Source organism: Myxine glutinosa, chromosome 4, assembly GCF_964187855.1.
Source record: "Myxine glutinosa chromosome 4, kmMyxGlut1.1, whole genome shotgun sequence".
NCBI classification, from domain to species: domain Eukaryota; kingdom Metazoa; phylum Chordata; class Myxini; order Myxiniformes; family Myxinidae; genus Myxine; species Myxine glutinosa.
The window spans coordinates 170,320,475-170,339,827 of record NC_136264.1 but is presented as its reverse complement, the minus strand read 5'-3'; the positions used below and the strand labels follow the sequence as shown (position 1 = coordinate 170,339,827).

Genomic DNA, 19,353 nt, shown 5'->3' with positions numbered 1-19,353 from the left:
CATTGTGCACATGAGTTCAATTTTTTTTGGCATTCTATTTCAGCGTCTATCAGGAAAATTTGCAATGTATGTACAAGCTAATTCATGCAGACAAAATGTGTCATGCTTTGTGTACATAGCTGCAGCTAAAGAGGTTCCACGAAGCCAAAACAAGAGCCACCACATTGCGATTATCACCCGCTGAAATCCAATCTTCCTGCCCCTACCATTTAGAGAGATCCGTAAAATGTTAATTATTTTTCCCTTTAATGAGTCCTGACTGATTAAATGATTTAGCAAACTCTCTCTTTCTCTCTCCAGCAGCGTCTCGTAAAAATCCAACCATCAATTGTGCCCATTAATTTGCCAAAACCCAATTTGCTGGAGTCGTTTTATTTATTTTTTCTTTCTCACTCTTCTCCCCCCCCCCCCCCCAACCCCCTCTTACAGCAGCCTCAGCGACGCGTGAAGTTCACTCTGGAGGGCGAGTATGCATCGGCGCATCCAACCTGCACCGACGAAGGATTTGGTGAAGGTAGTGACGCTATGGTGAGCGGCCTTCGGGCACCGCCAGTCGTACCGGGCCTTGCATCAGCGGCTTCTAATGGCTGCTACTACCAGCTGACTCCTCTGATAGATGAGACGCATGAGCGCAGCACGCCGGATGGCAGTATTGGAGAGTCAGAGCACCAAGAGCACGGTAAGGCCTTAGAATGGCCAGATAGAGCCAAATTGGTCAGTAAGACAGGTTTATGTATGGATGAGATGTATGAGAAGCTCAGATTGAAAATTCCTCAATAGGCCTTTCAGCTTTCCTGTTTGCAGGATGTCCAATGAGTTTGTTGCTGCAAAATAATAGATAAATTTGTCGTCGTGAGCTCGTTGTAATGCAATATAATCTCTACCTGTTGTATTCATTAGCGAATAAGCCTTAGCATTGGATTTGGTGATTGCGAGAAAGATTCCAGCATCGGACGACTTACTCCAAATGGCCATCATTGCCGAGCAAGAAGCCTCCTTCAAAATCTTTGGGAATTACAACAGGAATTGGAATTCTTTTGAACATTAGAACATTTTTGAAAATTAGAACAGGAAAGACTCCTTTTGTGCCTATATTTGTACCATCACTATAATAGGAGCAGCTAACCCACCACCTATAATGTTATACTTATAGTAAGGTATAAATTGATGAGCTGCTCCGCCAACTTGCAATTTGATCCTCGTGGATGTGCAATGCAATTGCTCTTTGGTGCTGTTTTTATAAACCCACATACGACATGAGAATTTGAGTTGCACACTGCTGGGTGTGACCCAGGAAGCCCCAATTTGTTGTTACTCATTTACAAGGGTTTTTTTTTTTTAGACCTTTTGGATCTTAAAGGAAATGTCACCATTGACACCACATGCACTGTTTCGTCTAACGTCCTGAGTCGAAGTTTAATTATTTATCAAAACCCAACCCAAGCCTCGGATTTTCAGACAACAGACTCGTCCGAGTTTTGAGAGGATCAATTAAGACTGCACCATTAGTTTTTTTTCCAACTCTCCATACTTTTTTGATGATACATCACGTTGTTCGAACACCAATATCATATCGGAAAATATATAATGTTGCAGGAATTAGTGCGGCGTACACAAAATCATCTCGGCAGAATTGTTTGAGCAATTGGATATAGGATGCCTGGGTTATTGATGTTGACAAAGAAGCTGGTGTGTGATTGTGTGTAGGCGTTTGGCGTGGGTGTTGTTAATGCAAGCCATGCGGTTATCGGCAAAATTGTGCAGATGGTTTGAACACAGCTCCTAATGTTTGAGTGATACCACTTGCTTCATCGCTTCCAAATAGCTCACATTGTACACACTTTAAATGGCCTTTTTGCATGTTCTAATTTTGAGGAGACCATTAATGTTTGTGTTCATCAGAGAAGTTTGAAAGTGTGACAGGAATGGATGGCTCTTCAAGTGAATGTTCTCAGAGCTCCTTACAATGCATATAACACGGAAAGGGATGTAAGCTTATTTTCATAAAACAGAAGAAATAATTAAAAGTGGAATGGCTTCAGAGGTTTTTTGTGATGTAGGGAAAACTATAAAATGCATTTAAATCTTACTATAATGGAGCAAACGTGGATGTCACCAAAACTCCTAAATTGACATCTGGTGGAAATATCGCCACCTTTGGTGGTAGCCAGTATTACAAATCATTTTCCTTTTTCTTATTTATATGGAGCATGATATGTTGTGATCAATAAAATTTCTCAATCTCAAAAGATGAATAAAACGACGACCAAGTTTCGCCCTCATTTGGGCTTACCACACAATTCATTAATTGTGACTGAAACCCATCCAAGTGTGGAGATAGCAGCCAACAACAACAACTTGACTGACACACACACACACACACACACACACACACACACACACACACACACACACACACACTGGATTGTTGGCTTTTGCCGACTCCATCCTGCCGAGGAAGCATGAGAACGAGAAGGAAGAGACCGAACTACGGTGGGACCAGTTGTGGAGATGATGACCGGTGGCAGCCATGCACCATGTCCAGGCGGGCAGGGGCAACCCCGAGTGGGAGTGGGCATGCCCACTCGTACCCCAGATGTCACACAGGAGGTCATGTAGATCAACATCGATGGCACTTTGGGGACGGAGGGGGAAACGGAGCACGCGTAAGGAGACGGCTTGGTCCATCCATGAGTCGTGGTTCCTTGATGGGGTGAAGATGGATACTTCAGAACCAGGGAACACTCTGTTTAGTCTTAGCGACTTACGAGTGGAGATAACGAGCAGTGGCAATTACACACACACACACACACACACACAAACACACACACACACACACACACACACACACACACACACACACACATACACACACACACACACACACACACACACACACTTACATGAATCATGATTATATGAAAATTTGTAACGATGTGATTATCTTTTCACCTACAACTGAAAGACCTCCCTCCTTACCTCCTCTTCTACTGATGATCTAATAAAAATATTAATGTAATAAATAGATGGTCCCCTAGTGTTAAGAGTGGATGTACATGAGCATGCTGCCATATAACATCTCCTTTCATTTTAATTAAAAAATCCTGGCTGAAAACCTCCTATATGTATGTATGTTATGCTGTGTATGTATGTATGTGTGTATACATATATATATATGGGATGGCATAATATATATATATATTTAGTTGCTTAACAATATGCTCAGAAACCCCCTTGGAATTATTGGCTATTACCCTATTAAGAAGTTTGGCTTATTCTAAAATGTCAGGTTTCAGGTGATCACCCTGTATATGACAATTGTCTGCTAATGTTGCAACTCATTAATGGACACCAGTTCCTTGTTATGTATTTTCCTTGAAATATGATTCCTGTCCAAACTCTTCCTTGAGCCTTGGGTCATTATGAGAAACATACACTTTGGAGATGAAAGTTTAAAATAGTTCAGTACTTCAATGGGATTTTAAAACAACTGAGAATCCAAGAAGGAAATTTCCCAAGCCTTGAACCAGTGCTGAAACTTTATTGTTCATGTTAAGTCTTCAACCTGTTCTGGCAAGCTGGCTTCCTCCTACTGAATGTTTTACATATTTTGTCAAACACTTGAATATTATGAGAAACTAGCTGACATACCCGGTTCTGCCTAGAGGGGATGGGGGAGAGGGAGGTGAAAGGGATAGGGAATGGGTTCGGGGTAGAGGGAGAGGAGGGGGGAAGGGGTAGTGCTGAGGGAGGGGGAAGTGGGAGGGAGAGAGGAAGGGCGAGGGGAGGAAAGAGGGGGGAAGGGGAGGATGAAGGAGAAATGGGAGGAAAAATGGGAGAGGGGGGATGAGTGGTGAAAAGGGGAAGCAGAGGGTGGAAGGGAAGGGGGATGGAAAATGGGAGATGGAGGGCAGAGAAATACTATATATATATATATATATATATATATATATATATATATATATATATATATATATATATATATATATATATATATATATATATATAGAAGATATATACAGCCACATGAAAAAGTAAGTACACCCCATGTAAAGTTTTGACTTTTTCAACATATTTCAACATACAGCTATTTGATCTTCATTTCAACAATATTGATGATAAAGGTGATATAACATAACAAATATCATGAAACATTTACATTTTGTAGTCCATTGTATAATTTAAATAAACATAAATGCAAATTTCACATGTGGAAAAAGTAAGTATACCCCTACATTTATCACAACTTCAAATACCTAAAATTAGAATCAGGTGCACCAGCTCAGGTGCAAATGATTAGAACATCGTTAGAATCTTGGAGGAACCTGTCTCATTTAAACCTCAGACCTTTAGTTTGGTTTGCTATTTGTTGATGAAGTGTGCGGCGTCACCATGTCGAGATCAAAAGAGCTCTCTGAGGCCTTCAGAAAGAAGGTTATAGATGCCTACGAGTCTGGGAAGGGATTTAAAAAGATCTCCAAACAATTTGAAATCAATCAATCGACTGTCCGGAAGATAATCTACAAGTGGAGAAGATTCCAAACAACTGCCAACTTGTTCAGGCCAGGCCGCCCCAGCAAGTTCTGCCTGAGAGCAGACCGCAAGATGCTGAAAGAAGTCTCTAAGAACCCCAGAATGTCATCACGGGGCCTACAGGTAGCTCTTGCCACTGTTGATGTCAAAGTGCACGAGTCTACCATTAGAAAGAGGCTGAACAAATTTGATCCACATGGGAGGTGTGCCAGGAGGAAACCTTTGCTGTCCAGAAAGAACATCAGGGCAAGACTAAAGTTTGCCAATAGACCAGCACTTCTGGAACAATGTGCTCTGGACAGATGAGTCAAAGGTAGAGCTATTTGGCCACAGTACCAGAAGACATGTTTGGCGAAAAACAAAGACAGCATTTGACCACAAGAACTTGTCACCAACTGTAAAGCATGGTGGTGGAAATATTATGGTTTGGGGCAGCTTTGCTGCATCAGGGCCAGGGCAGCTCACCATCATAGAATCCACTATGAATTCCTCATTGTACCAGAGGGTGCTTGAGGATAATGTGAGGCCATCTGTCGGGAAGTTGAAGCTCAACCGAAGGTGGACCTTGCAACATGACAATGACCCTAAACATACCAGTAAATCCACCAAGGAATGGCTGAAAAGAAAGAAATGGAGGGTTCTGGAATGGCCAAGTCAAAGCCCGGATCTAAATCCCATCGAGATGTTGTGGGGGGATTTGAAATGAGCTGTGCATGCAAGAAACCCCTCAAACATCGCACAGCTGAAAGAATTCTGCACGGAGGAGTGGGCAAAAATTTATCCCAGTCGACATCACAGACTAGTAGACAGTTATAAGAAACGCCTACTTGAGGTTGTTTCTGCCAAAGCGGGCAATACCACCTATTAGAGCCAAGGGTGTACTTACTTTTTCCACATGCGAAATTTGCATTTATGTTTATTTAAATTATACAATGGACTACAAAATGTAAATGTTTCATGATATTTGTTATATTATATCACCTTTATCTCTCAATATTGTTGAAATGAAGATCAAATAGCTGTATGTTGAAATATGTTGAAAAAGTCAAAACTTTACATGGGGTGTACTTACTTTTTCACGTGACTGTATATATCTTCTATATATATATAACTGTAAGAAATAGTAGAAACTCCAAAGTACGAGCAGGGCGTCTCATTTGTATTGAATAAATAATCGTTAGATTAAATAAGACGCGGACGTAGCTTCAGGACGTCGATCTTTAATTGTCGACTATATATATATATATATAAAAGAAAGTTTTTGTTTGTTTGTATGCACGTGCTAATCTCCTGAACGGTGAAAGATAGGAGGAAACCTCTGAAACAAAAAATGTCGGGATGGGCCTCGGGAAGGTTGTAGGCTAGGTGGCTCGGCCGATCGAGGCCACTTCGGCAGGGCTGGGCCCATTTCGCAATTATAAGCTGAGCTGAATTATATTAGTCAATCTTCTACGGCCGCGAGTAAAAGCTGAATTATACTGTAGTAGTAAATTCATTCAAAAAGAACCCAGGCAACGCCGGGTGCTTTCGGCTCGTATATATAAATATATTATTATTATTATTATTATTATTATTATTATTTTGGAGGACTTTAACAGGCTCCCCTGTTTTGTGGTGGTCGAGGGGTAGGGGGGAGGAGGGCAGGAGGATAAATTTCCCCATGTGTAGAGTGCTTTAACCTCAGCGTTGCCCAGGTAAAAAAGGAAATTGTAATACCCTCTAACCTCAGCGTTGCCTCGGTAAAAAAGGAATTTGTAATACTCCCTGCCACCACCACTCGGTGGTGCTACACGGTACACATTTACATAGATAATTTACCTCTCCCCCCTCCCCCATCCACCCTTCCCCACCACCGGCCCCCGACATCCCCTTGTGAGGCCACGGCCACATCGCCGATGTTATCCTCCACAAAAAGTTGTATTTGTACCCCGAGTTTGGGGTTTGTAACTTCGTGTAAATCGTGGCCATGCATAAGGAACAAAGGCAGACAAACAGCAAGCCACGCAGAGACAATGGAGTTTATATATATATATATATATATACATATATATATGATATGTAGTTTCGATATGAACACCTGGGCCAGACCTTGGAGGTGTACCTGGACTTCTCCTGTGTTATAATCTGCATTGTAACCATTTACTTATTTTATTTTATTTTATTTTATTTCATGCAGGGTGTAATACTTATGAAGGAGCTGCTGCACAAATTATGCACACAAACACAAAAAAATATTTCCATGCTCCATCCTTTAAGTGGGATCTACATCAAACAAAGAAGCAGCACAAACATGTTTTTTTTGTATTTGATATGACTGTGGCAGGGATGGAATAAATCCACCTACCTCCCAATCTCCGAGTAGACATTAACCATTGTGACACCGAGTCTGGTATACATTTTATCATTGTACCATTAATTCCAAGTTCATTTTCGGCCAAAAGTTGCCAAAACTAATTGTGTTTGAGATTCGATTGAATTCCATGATTTTGAAACATCAGCAGGCAACAGTGACTCGATCACGTTTATCAGCAAAGCACTGATCAACTACTTTGGGAAACCCACATGGAGGACATGTCAGGTGTATTATGACACTTGATAAATTGATTTGGTTGTACTATGTTTGAAAAAAATGCATATTTTAAATCCAGAAGTTGTGTGCAGTGTTGACCTACACAAGGGAATGCAGGGAAATCCTACGATACAAAATAAGGCAATTGTGTGTGTGTGTGTGTGTGTGTGTGTGTGTGTGTGTGTGTGTGTGTGTGTATGTGTGTGTGTGTGTGTGTGTGTGTGTGTGTGTGTGTGTGTGTGTGTGTGTGTACATATACGTATGTGTACATCTGAAAATTATAGAAAAAAAAGGGCTTGGGCAATTTCCACCAAATTTTTCATACACGTTGGTCGTATCCAGGATCAGGCCATGGGCACAAACACCCACCTTGTAACAGGGGTGGGGAGAGATGACTTACGAGTTTGACCTGTACACGTGCCACAGTGCAAGTGGTTTACTGACCCCTGCTGCAGATGAAGGGGGGTGTGGGGGGATTATTTTCCATTCACAAAATACATTTGCCCCACATAAAATACTATCCCCTCCATCCCCACCCTAGCCCTCCTCCACCCCTCACCACCCACCCACCTTTCCCTTAGGCTTCTCTCGAAGGGGGCGGTTGTTTTCTAGTACAAGGAAATTGGACACATGAGGATGTCATTTGGCCTGTAAAATCTGCTTTATCAATACCACTTTCATTAAATTCATCAGTTTCTTTATTTAATTTCACATGGAAGGGTAGAGGGGGAGCAGTGGGGGAAGAGAGCAGTAATGCAGGACACAGGGACAACACCAAGATGTTTATCTGATTTATTTATTTATCTGGTTGGGGGATGTGTGTCGAGAGATGGAGGAGCAGGAATGAACAAACACTGATTGCATTCACTTTTTGATACAATCACAGACACCAAAATCACTACACATGTACGCAATCACCCATCATGACCGGCTACCTACCTGCAGTTCTACCAGTGTAAATGTACCCCTCTAGCTCCAATGCTTCAAGGTACGGATCTAATTCAGGTTTCTACTTATCTACTGTTTCTACTGCCACCACCTTTCCAGGGATACGATTCCATGCATTTACTCTACCCTCTGAGTTAATGGTGGTGTTCCTCATTTGGAAGCCCCATGCAAAATGCAATCGTGGTTCAGTGGGCCCCAATCATGGGGTAAATTTCAAGTTATTTTGTGACTATCGCCTGATGTCATCTCTAAATTTCATAAATGCGACATTCCGTGCTTTGTTTCCTCAAGACAGAGTGTTCCTTCTGCACTGCTTATCACCATTCACAAGTTGGTCTGCAAAATCGGACCACCTCTTGCCCCACCACCACCTCCCTCAGGGCCCCGTCTTGAAAGATCGAGGACATGACCGATTGTGTGAGGGCCCTGCTTGCCTCAGGCCCGGTACAATTTCATGGGGTGCATGGCCCTAACACCACCACTTCTTTACTTCCTGTGCCCTCTGGTCATGTCACTGTCCATTCTGCTGAAAAACTCTTTGCACTTGCAGTATTTTATGTATACCCTTCATTGTTTTAAACGACTCTATCAGATCGCCTCCATTATAATGTGGAAATTCCCAGTCTCTTTCAGCCTGTACTCATCGCCTTGTCCAGCTTGCCCTGGAATCAATGTAGTCTCTCTGTGCTGAACCTTCTCTATGGCAGCAGCTATATGTCCTTCCTCAGGATATGGTCACTAAAACTGCACAGACCATTCCAAGTAGGCCTCTATAAATTCCTGTACAAAGGTAACACTACCTGTTTTAATTTGAGTTATCCCCCTCTGAAGAAACATTGTGCTATATTTACCTCCATTATATCTGAAACATGCTTTGGCGGACACGCTCACCTTCTCACAGGCCTAGTCTGTGGAGGAAAATCATGTGTTGTTTGGTGTTGTTAAGTCAAAGATGTCATAATAAATATGTCAGATGTATTTTTTTTGTAAGAATTGAATGTCAAGAATGACACACCGGGAATGTGTGAATCCTTCGGAGCATTTACCTGTCTGTTCTGGTTTCATGGATCTCGTTCCATTTTTTTTCTTTTCTTTCTTGGGCTGCTCATTGAACCGAAGTGTGAATTATAGTCATTGTGACATGACTAGTCATTGTAATAACATGGACAGCCAACAAAGAAATTGCACTTAGGACAACTCCACCTATTTTCCGAAAACCAGGAAAGAGCATTTGTTTCATCTCAGGTGACATTTCACCTGTGATCCATGGAGTTCCTCAGGCATAAGTTACATTTTTATTTCATCTTCAACAATCTTCTTCATCTGCCAGTGCAAGTATAAATGGGATCAACCTTAAGCATCGTCTTCTCAATCCAGAATTGCATTTGGTGTTATCTTGTGTTACACAAAGTAGATGAGCAGCTTTTTCATCACTTTCCTGCTCATTTACTTTCAGGACGATGATATGTTGTTGGCCCTCACTTCACTGAATGGTACATGGTGAGCTGTGCTGCCAAGGTGGTCATATACAATCTGTGAGCGAGCAGGCGTAGTTCATATAGCGTGGGCAGACAGGACGCCAGGTTGAGGTCCATCTAGGGACGGCACACATCCTGATGCCTCACTCTACCTGTGAAAACCAGGGTGACAGTTTGTAGCTCGGTCGGGATTCAAACTGCTCAGAGGTGAGGGTGCATACCTCGAAGCCACCTTGCCAGCCCAGAGGGCACAGTTCGCAATCTGGAATTTTGGAGTTTTTTTCTGGTGAGATTACTATTTGTGGCAAAGCAAAGAGGAGTTGGCTAAGTGATGTCTAAGTTTTAGGATTTTTAGGAGTTGTCTAAGTGATGTCTAAGTTTTCGGATTTTTAGGAGTTGTCTAAGTGATGTCTACGTTTTAGGATTTTTAGGAGTTGTCTCAGTGATGTCTAAGTTTTAGGATTTTTAGGAGTTGTCTCAGTGATGTGTAAGTTTTAGGATTTTTAGGAGTTGTCTCAGTGATGTCTAAGTTTTAGGATTTTTAGGAGTTGTCTCAGTGATGTCTAAGTTTTAGGATTTTTAGGAGTTGTCTCAGTGATGTCTAAGTTTTAGGATTTTCAGGAGTTGTCTAAGTGATGTGTAAGTTTTAGGATTTTTAGGAGTTGTCTCAGTGATGTGTAAGTTTTAGGAATTTTAGGAGTTGTCTAAGTGATGTCTAAGTTTTAGGATTTTTAGGAGTTGTCTCAGTGATATCTAAGTTTTAGGATTTTTAGGAGTTGTCTCAGTGATGTGTAAGTTTTGGGATTTTTAGGAGTTGTCTAAGTGATGTCTAAGTTTTCGGATTTTTAGGAGTTGTCTAAGTGATGTCTACGTTTTAGGATTTTTAGGAGTTGTCTCAGTGATGTCTAAGTTTTAGGATTTTTAGGAGTTGTCTCAGTGATGTGTAAGTTTTAGGATTTTTAGGAGTTGTCTCAGTGATGTCTAAGTTTTAGGATTTTTAGGAGTTGTCTCAGTGATGTCTAAGTTTTAGGATTTTTAGGAGTTGTCTCAGTGATGTCTAAGTTTTAGGATTTTTAGGAGTTGCCTAAGTGATGTCTAAGTTCTAGGATTTTTAGGAGTTGTCTAAGTGATGTGTAAGTTTTAGGATTTTTAGGAGTTGTCTCAGTGATGTGTAAGTTTTAGGAATTTTAGGAGTTGTCTAAGTGATGTCTAAGTTTTAGGATTTTCAGGAGTTGTCCAAGTGACGTCTAAGTTTTAGGATTTTCAGGAGTTGTCCAAGTGACGTCTAAGTTTTAGGATTTTTAGGAGTTGTCTCAGTGATGTCTAAGTTTTAGGATTTTCAGGAGTTGTCCAAGTGACGTCTAAGTTTTAGGATTTTTAGGAGTTGTCTCAGTGATGTGTAAGTTTTGGGATTTTTAGGAGTTGTCTCAGTGATGTGTAAGTTTTAGGATTTTTAGGAGTTGTCTCAGTGATGTGTAAGTTTTGGGATTTTTAGGAGTTGTCTCAGTGATGTGTAAGTTTTAGGAATTTTAGGAGTTGTCTAAGTGATGTCTAAGTTTTAGGATTTTTAGGAGTTGTCTCAGTGATATCTAAGTTTTAGGATTTTTAGGAGTTGTCTCAGTGATGTGTAAGTTTTGGGATTTTTAGGAGTTGTCTAAGTGATGTCTAAGTTTTCGGATTTTTAGGAGTTGTCTAAGTGATGTCTACGTTTTAGGATTTTTAGGAGTTGTCTCAGTGATGTCTAAGTTTTAGGATTTTTAGGAGTTGTCTCAGTGATGTGTAAGTTTTAGGATTTTTAGGAGTTGTCTCAGTGATGTCTAAGTTTTAGGATTTTTAGGAGTTGTCTCAGTGATGTCTAAGTTTTAGGATTTTTAGGAGTTGTCTCAGTGATGTCTAAGTTTTAGGATTTTTAGGAGTTGCCTAAGTGATGTCTAAGTTCTAGGATTTTTAGGAGTTGTCTAAGTGATGTGTAAGTTTTAGGATTTTTAGGAGTTGTCTCAGTGATGTGTAAGTTTTAGGAATTTTAGGAGTTGTCTAAGTGATGTCTAAGTTTTAGGATTTTCAGGAGTTGTCCAAGTGACGTCTAAGTTTTAGGATTTTCAGGAGTTGTCCAAGTGACGTCTAAGTTTTAGGATTTTTAGGAGTTGTCTCAGTGATGTCTAAGTTTTAGGATTTTCAGGAGTTGTCCAAGTGACGTCTAAGTTTTAGGATTTTTAGGAGTTGTCTCAGTGATGTGTAAGTTTTGGGATTTTTAGGAGTTGTCTCAGTGATGTGTAAGTTTTAGGATTTTTAGGAGTTGTCTCAGTGATGTGTAAGTTTTGGGATTTTTAGGAGTTGTCTCAGTGATGTGTAAGTTTTAGGATTTTTAGGAGTTGTCTCAGTGATGTGTAAGTTTTGGGATTTTTAGGAGTTGTCTCAATGATGTATCGCTTTATCTCTATTACCAATCATTTGCACCTTCCACCATTCCTGCATCCTGTGTTTGAGATACACAATCAGTGGACTAATCAATAGAGCGCACAGTGTTCGTTCAACAATGGATGATTCAAACTCCCCTCTCCTTATGTCAAACATTAATGAGACTTGCGGAGTGGAGACAATAAAGCTACGTTTGTTGTTCATTAATATGATGATATCAGTAACACACCTTTGAACATCTTTATCTGCAATTCAGCAACATCTGTCCATGTTAAGGATTCCTGCCAGACTCTCTTAGATTTTATCCTCCATATAGAAGTCATGAGAGGCTTAATGTCCTGTAAGCAACAGGTTTGCATTATGTGAGGCTCGGAATAAAGGAAGGGCATCACAGACTAGAGCACATCAGTGAGGCATTGGAACGTAGATGGTGAGGGTTTATGAATGGGCAACTCTTCAATCTTTTCAACTACACACCTGGCTTACTGATCTCTACTCTGTAGCTGTGTATCTCTCAAAGGAATCCTTTCATCTCCTCCTCCTGTTTAGGCTGGAGTGCCCCCAAGGCAGTGTTCTGGGCCCAGTCCTATTCCTGATCTTCATCAATGATCTCTCTGACTCTGGAAAATCCCTTTTATCGATGTGCTGATGACTCCACCCTCTGCCGTGACATCGCTCATCCTTCAGACGGGCAAACTACAGACTCCTCTCTCTCTACAGAGCTTCACAAAATCAAAAGTTGGTTCAAACACTATGAATATGTCTTTTAATCCTGACAAATCTCACACTCTCATTATTTTTCTCCGAAAGGACCATCTGGCAACTCCCACCCATCTACTTTCTTTAAAATCCCCTATGGAGGAAGTTTAGTCATTCGAACTCTTGGGTCTCACAATAAGCTATGATCTTTCTTGGGCAAACCACATTTCAACGTAGGCCAAATATCCATGTTTTCCATCCCGAGAGTTTGCTTCCGTATCCATCTCGACCATCCCATGCGTGCTGCCTCATTCCTCCACACACCCATTGTTTTTTCCAAGTCTCCCTCTATTTTGTCCTTCAAACCTGCTGTTGGTGTTTTCCCCATCTGTCTCCTCTTCCTGGTGTTCTGTTGCGTCCTGATTCGTTCAATGTTTTCACTCTTCCATGAGCCTCGACCTTCCATACAAAAAACATGTATTCTTCACACGAGTTACCTGCTACAGACTGGCTTTGTAACGCACACCACGAGCACATTGGTGGGAAAGATTGAAAACACCGTTAAAAGCATCTCTGCGAATTTGCAATAAGCGTAAAACGCATAAAACAGGTTAAAACCTGAGATGATGAGGTAATGGTGTCTGTCTTTTCATGTGGCTTTACTTTTCATGAATGTCCCAGTGGATTCGGCAGGCAAAATCACAATCGGTCCATTAAAATGGTCTAGGGATTGGAAAACATGTTGTCAGAAGTCACTCAACACTGCACATTCATAAATATTCAGGAGATATGTCTGAATCACGTGACCTTCATGTACAATGATTCCTTGGCACAGCAATGGGATCCCAGTGTCTGCAATTGTAGCTAACTTGTTTCTGTAGCATCAGGAACTAAAACTGTTGAGACTGATGAGGATTGGCTGCCACAATGCTACAACAGTTATGTTGACAACTCATTTGCCACTCTGCATAAAGTGGACACAGGGAACATTAACCCTGCGTGGAAGCGAAAAAGCCGGTTTAGGCGATCGGTTGCGTATGTGTGGCGTACATTAGTGTCTGCATTTTAAAAATTAATTTATTCGGAAATTTTTTACCATAGGAGCGCCTCCGCTGTATAATTTTTTTTATTCATAATTATGACGTAATAGGTCACATGGTGCGGACCCCATCTTGAAAAAAGTTCCACCTCTATATCTCCAAAACCACTCTATGGAAAAAAAATTGAATCATGGCTCATTGTGAAGCACTCGCTGTGGGGAATAAGTTATGTTAATGATGATGTCGTCGGTGCCTTCATTATGATGTCATAATTCGACAAGTTCAACGCTTGATCTGATCTGTATGGAAAAGAAGTTTCTCTGCAACTGTTGATCTGATGGACACAAAATGTTACCATAGGAGCGCCGCCTCATGTAGAATTTTTAAAATAATAATTATGACGTCATAGGCCACGTGGTACAGGCGCCAACTTGGAAAAAAAGTGAAAAAAATTGCACCTCTATTTCTCCGAAACCGCTCAATGGAAAAAATTTAAACGTGGCTCATTGTAAAGAACTCGACAATAGGAATGTGATGTTAACAATGACATCATTGGTGCCTTAATAATGACGTCATTATATTACAGGGACAACGCTTAGTCTTTTCATCAGTTTGAAATTTGTTGAGCGTGATATACGCAACAATTATATAAGAGAATATAAATTTATGATGCCATCGCTCACGTGGTCTGGCAGCATTATTAGATCAAAGAAAAAAACCGTTCAAGAACAGAAGAGTTGACTCGCACGAAGTCGACTGCATAGGGTAAGTAGTGTATGAATACAATGTAGTTTGCCAATGAAATAACTGTGGTCTGCCCGAGCTGAATAGGTGAGACTGGGAGAAATGTAAAACAAAGATTTGAAGAACATAGTAGGGCAACATGGCTGGGTGACAGAGTCGGTAGGAATGATGATTGTGTACAATATGGTCATGAACTTCATCTGGATGGAAGTTGTGTGCTGGACACCATGTCCATGCCCAACAAACCTCAGAAATATGTTCTCAGGGCATGGCAGTTCAAATGCCAAGAGGGTGCCCAAGCCGATGAAATAATTGACCTACCTATGCAATATACACCTTCAATAAAGTCAGCAGGAATCAAATTAAGTAATGCTCTACCTATGCAAATAGTACACCACATCACTCATACACCTTCTTATAATCCTCTTCAGCTGCAAAACATTTGCAAGTAACACATCCTCCGAAAGGACCATCTGGCAAATCTTCCCGTCTACTTTGTTAACAATCCTCTGAAGAATTTCACTCACTCAAACCCCTGAGTCTCACTTTCAGCCACAATCTTTACTGGGCAATCCACATTTCAAAGATGGCCTCCAAAGCCAGTCAACGCCTGGGCATCCTCCATCGTACAAAGTCCCTCCTTCACACAACTGACCTCCTAGCAACCTATAAGGCCTTTATCCGCAGCTTGACGGAGTACTGCCCTCCCCTCTGGGCTGCTTCCCTTCCTTGCACCTTGCTCAGCTTGATGCCATGGAAACCAAGGCCTTCAAGATCATTGGAATCTTCCACGTTAAAGCTGAGTTTATGGGCCTATCATTTTCCCATCCCAGACAGGTCGGTGATCTTTCTGTCTTCTCCCACCTCCTTTATGATATTGCACCTTCTGCTCTCTGTGCTTCGCACCCCCTCTCCACCATAGTTTTCTGCAGGGAACATGCAATCCACCATCAACCCCCTCTGTTGAAACTTTAAAAATCCAGAATCCTCCCAGTTAACCACCCCAAGCCCCCTCCCCCCCAAATTTCCAGTTTTTTCTTCCTGAGAGTTTGCTTCTGTATCCATCTTGTCCACCCCATGTATCATCCCCTAACGCTCATCCCATGTATCATCCCATAACATGTCTTTCAATCCTGACAAATCTCACACTCTTACGATGTCTCTCCGAAAAGACCGACTGGACAACCCTCCCAGCCACTTTCTGAATAATCCTCTCCAATAAGTTCTGTCACTCAAGCTTTTGGGTCTCACTATCTGCCATGATCTTTCCTGGGAAAACCACATTTCAAATCTGGCCTCCAAAGCCAGTCGCCGACTGGGCATCCTCTGTCGTGCGAAGTCCTTCCTTGGCACACCTGAGCTCCTCACCACATACAAGGCTTTCATCTGCAGCTCAATGGAATACTGCTCTCCCCTCTGGGCTGGTGCTCCTGCCTCACACCTAGCTCGTCTTCACGCTGTTGAAACCAAAGCGTTCAGAATCATTGGAATCTCCTGCGATGAAGCTAAATCCAAGGGCCTTTCACTCACTCACCACAGCCAGGTTGGTGGTCTTTCCGTCTTCTACCGACTCCTCTCTGGCCTTGCCCCCCCCAGCTCTCTCTGGGCTCTGTCCCCCAAATATTCCTACAGGTCGCACAAGATCTGCCTGCAACCCTCTTATGATTAAACTGCCAAAATCAAGACTCTCTGCTCACCTTCACTCCTTCATCCCTCTTTTCTCCTGCCTCTGGAACAAACTCCCTCACTCTCTTCAATCCCACTCCACCCTCCAGGTCTTTAAAACAGCTGTTCACCACCCTCTCTTATCTTCCCCATCCAAAACCTTGATCTTTTCTACCCCCGCTAATTTCACCCCAAATCCACTTTTTTGAAATACCAACTTCTGTCCTGGAAGTCCGTGGTGTCCTTGTGTTTTATACTTCTCCCACCCCCCCCCCCCCCTTCCCAGGCCTCCTCCCCCCAAGCCCTCTCCATCCTACACATCTCCCTGCTCTCAAATGTTGTGTTTGTGTGCTTCCCCTTCTCTCCCCATCTTGTCTTCCACTCCCTCTTTTTATATATTTTGTTTGTCTGTTTGATTTGTTTGTGAAATAAATGTTAGCTCTTTCACGAGCCTCGATTCTGTATACAAAAAAATTAAAAAAAAAAAATCCCTATTCAGACCCATTACTTGTCTAAATATCCCTCTGTTGTGTCCTTCAACCTTGATGTTGATGCTCCCCTCCTCTCTCCATTGCTCCTTTTGTTCTGTTGCATCTTGATCCGTTCAGTGTTCTAGCTCTTCTACGACCTTTGACTCCGTATACAGAAAAAAACAAAAAAACATCAATCTTTCGGGAACTGACTGGCGTGCTGACGAGGAGGGGAGTGTCGTTGAAGCAGTAGGGAAAGGTGTATGCTGCATGTGTGAGAAGTGTTATGATTTATGGGAGCGAGACATTGGCAATGAACGTAGAGCAGCAACGAAGGCTGGAAAGGGTGGAAATGCGAATGGTTCGGGGGATGTGTGGAGTATCGTTGAGAGAGAGGAAGACAAATGATGAATTGCGAAAGATGATGGGAATAGAGCCTGTGATTGATGCTGTGAAGAGGAACAGTTTGAGATGGTTTGGTCATGTGTTGAGGAAGCATGAAAGTGACTGGTTGAGAAGAGTGATGGAAATGTATGCAGAAGGAAGCAGAGGACGGGGAAGACCGAGAAAGACGTGGCTAAAGATGGTGGAAGAAGAAATGCGGGCAAGGGGGTTAACAAGGGGAGATGCAGAAAATAGGGCAAAATGGAGAAGATTGTCATGGGGACCGCAAGGCTAACCCCCACTCTAGCAGGGAAAATGGCCTTAAAATGCTTGTTGTTTCCCTTAGAATTTGGCCCATTTCTCTACTCTCCATTCTCCACATAGCCATTTTATCTGCTGCCTGTTATTTATGTCCCAGCCATTCCAGCTTTACCTCACAGCAATTATTTTGTGCTGAAGTTGATAAATTAGGTCAATAGCAAATCAATGTGATGTGTAAGTATTATGTACGGCTTGTACGTATATGTATGTTACATTACACACTTTTCCTGTGTTGCATTATGACCTGCTGTACTGCATTTATGAAAGGTAAATTCATAAGAAAGCAACGATGAATTAATATATTCCCCTGACATTTATTGTACAAATCATGAACGCACATCGGTGATCTGTCAATACTGTTGTTTTGTGGTTTTCGTATTCACGCTGCTTTGAAGGGATCTTAGTTTGCTTCATGCTTTGTTCTCCTCATTACAAAGTTCATAAAAATAAATTTTTATTCTGAAACTAAAGCCCTATCAGATGTCCAGCTTGTCCTTGTAGTTAATCTACAGGACCTGTTGGACATTTTTGTCAGATGTTGGACTTCTTCATTCAGTCGGATTCTTTCAATTTTCTTTTTTGAAGAATGAGACAACTTTTTTTGTTTCGTTCTCCAGCCCAGGAAGATCTTGATTAAATATTGTGCACAGTTGTACAATTTACGAGGAAATTTTATTGAAGAGTATGCAAAAGGGAGGGACGGTGGTCTCTGAGCCAATTTTTCACTGCTGAAAAATGCCTTTGATTTTTTTTGGCTCCAAATTTTATGTCCCATTCATAGACATTACACCAAATTGAGTGCACTTGGAATGGACCCAAGGGATTCTCTCTTGACTCTTCCTGTGTGACAGCTAGCTTTCCCTGTTCCGCACACAGCAGGCGGCAGGCAGCACTTTGTCTGACAATCACAGAGCAATGATAGTAGGCTGCTACTGGATCAAGTTACTTTGGTATACAAAGTCGAGGCTCATGGAGGAGCGAGAACATAGAACGGATCATATTTTTAGAACGGATAGAACATAGAACGGATCATATTTTTAGAACGGATAGAACGGATAGAACGGATCATATTTTTAGAACGGATAGAACATAGAACGGATCATATTTTTAGAACGGATAGAACGGATAGAACGGATCATATTTTTAGAACGGATAGAACTGATGGAACATAGAACGGATCATATTTTTAGAACGGATAGAACGGATGGAACATAGAACGGATCATAAGCTGCACAATTGTTAATTTTTTTTTAAGCAAAAATGTACTTTGAGCAGACATATAAGAATATACAAGGAAACACTGTAACATCATCAATACGATCTGTCGATGATCGATGGAGTGCGAACATTACACAAACGACCATATGTTCTGCTGTTTTGTTTATTCAGGGTCAATTTACACATGTTCTCTAAATTCTGGTTAATATGAATATTCTCTAAGTTGAATTTTGATTAAATGAGAGCAAAAATAAATAAATACTGAATAAATTGCACTCATCTGTAAACAAGTTATTTATTTTTTTGACATGTTTATTTTTGGAGTTGTAAAAATTTAAATCAAACTCTAAAAGTCATTTTCACGAGAGTTTACATTGATTCATTTACACACACGGAGATACAAGAAAACTTAAAGAAAGAAAGAGACAATTTGGCTTATCGTGCTTGCGCTTTATCCACATCACGTTAACTGATTCTATCATTGTACACCGCTCCTTTCCTATTCCAGCGCAGAAGGGGGCCCGGCGTTGACGCACACTGAAAGGAAGTACTCAGTTTTCATTCTGGTTTCTTGTTTGTTTTCTTGTTACTTGCGAAAATCGAAGACTTTTCAAGTATATTGGTTGGTCTTGTGCGTTATTCTGTCTGTTTGTCTGTCTGTCTGTCTGTCTGTCTGTCTGTCTGTTTGTTTGACTGTCTGTCTGTATGTCAGTCGCCTACAGGTCACAATTTTCAACCGACCTTTACAAAACTGCACCAAACGGTAGAGTTCGTCATAAGCAAGAAGCATATTGTTTTTGGGGTTAAAAGGTCAATAGATCAACATTGGTCAAAGGTCACCAACTTTGTCGAATTTCTAAAATCCT

At 41.4% G+C, this 19,353-nt stretch overlaps 1 protein-coding gene across 2 annotated transcripts in view; it reads left to right on the top strand.

Annotated features, from left to right (window-relative positions):
- LOC137416525 (protocadherin-9) overlaps positions 1-19,353 on the top strand; it is a 246,000-nt gene that overhangs the window by 133,452 nt on the left and 93,195 nt on the right. The window contains exon 3 of one of the 2 annotated variants that reach the window (XM_078776735.1): positions 430-679. The exons of the other annotated variant lie outside the window; for it this stretch is intronic. Within the exon in view, the coding sequence (XP_078632861.1) occupies positions 430-679 (250 nt within the window). The remainder of the gene's footprint in view (positions 1-429; positions 680-19,353) is intronic. 2 annotated transcript variants of the gene reach the window in all.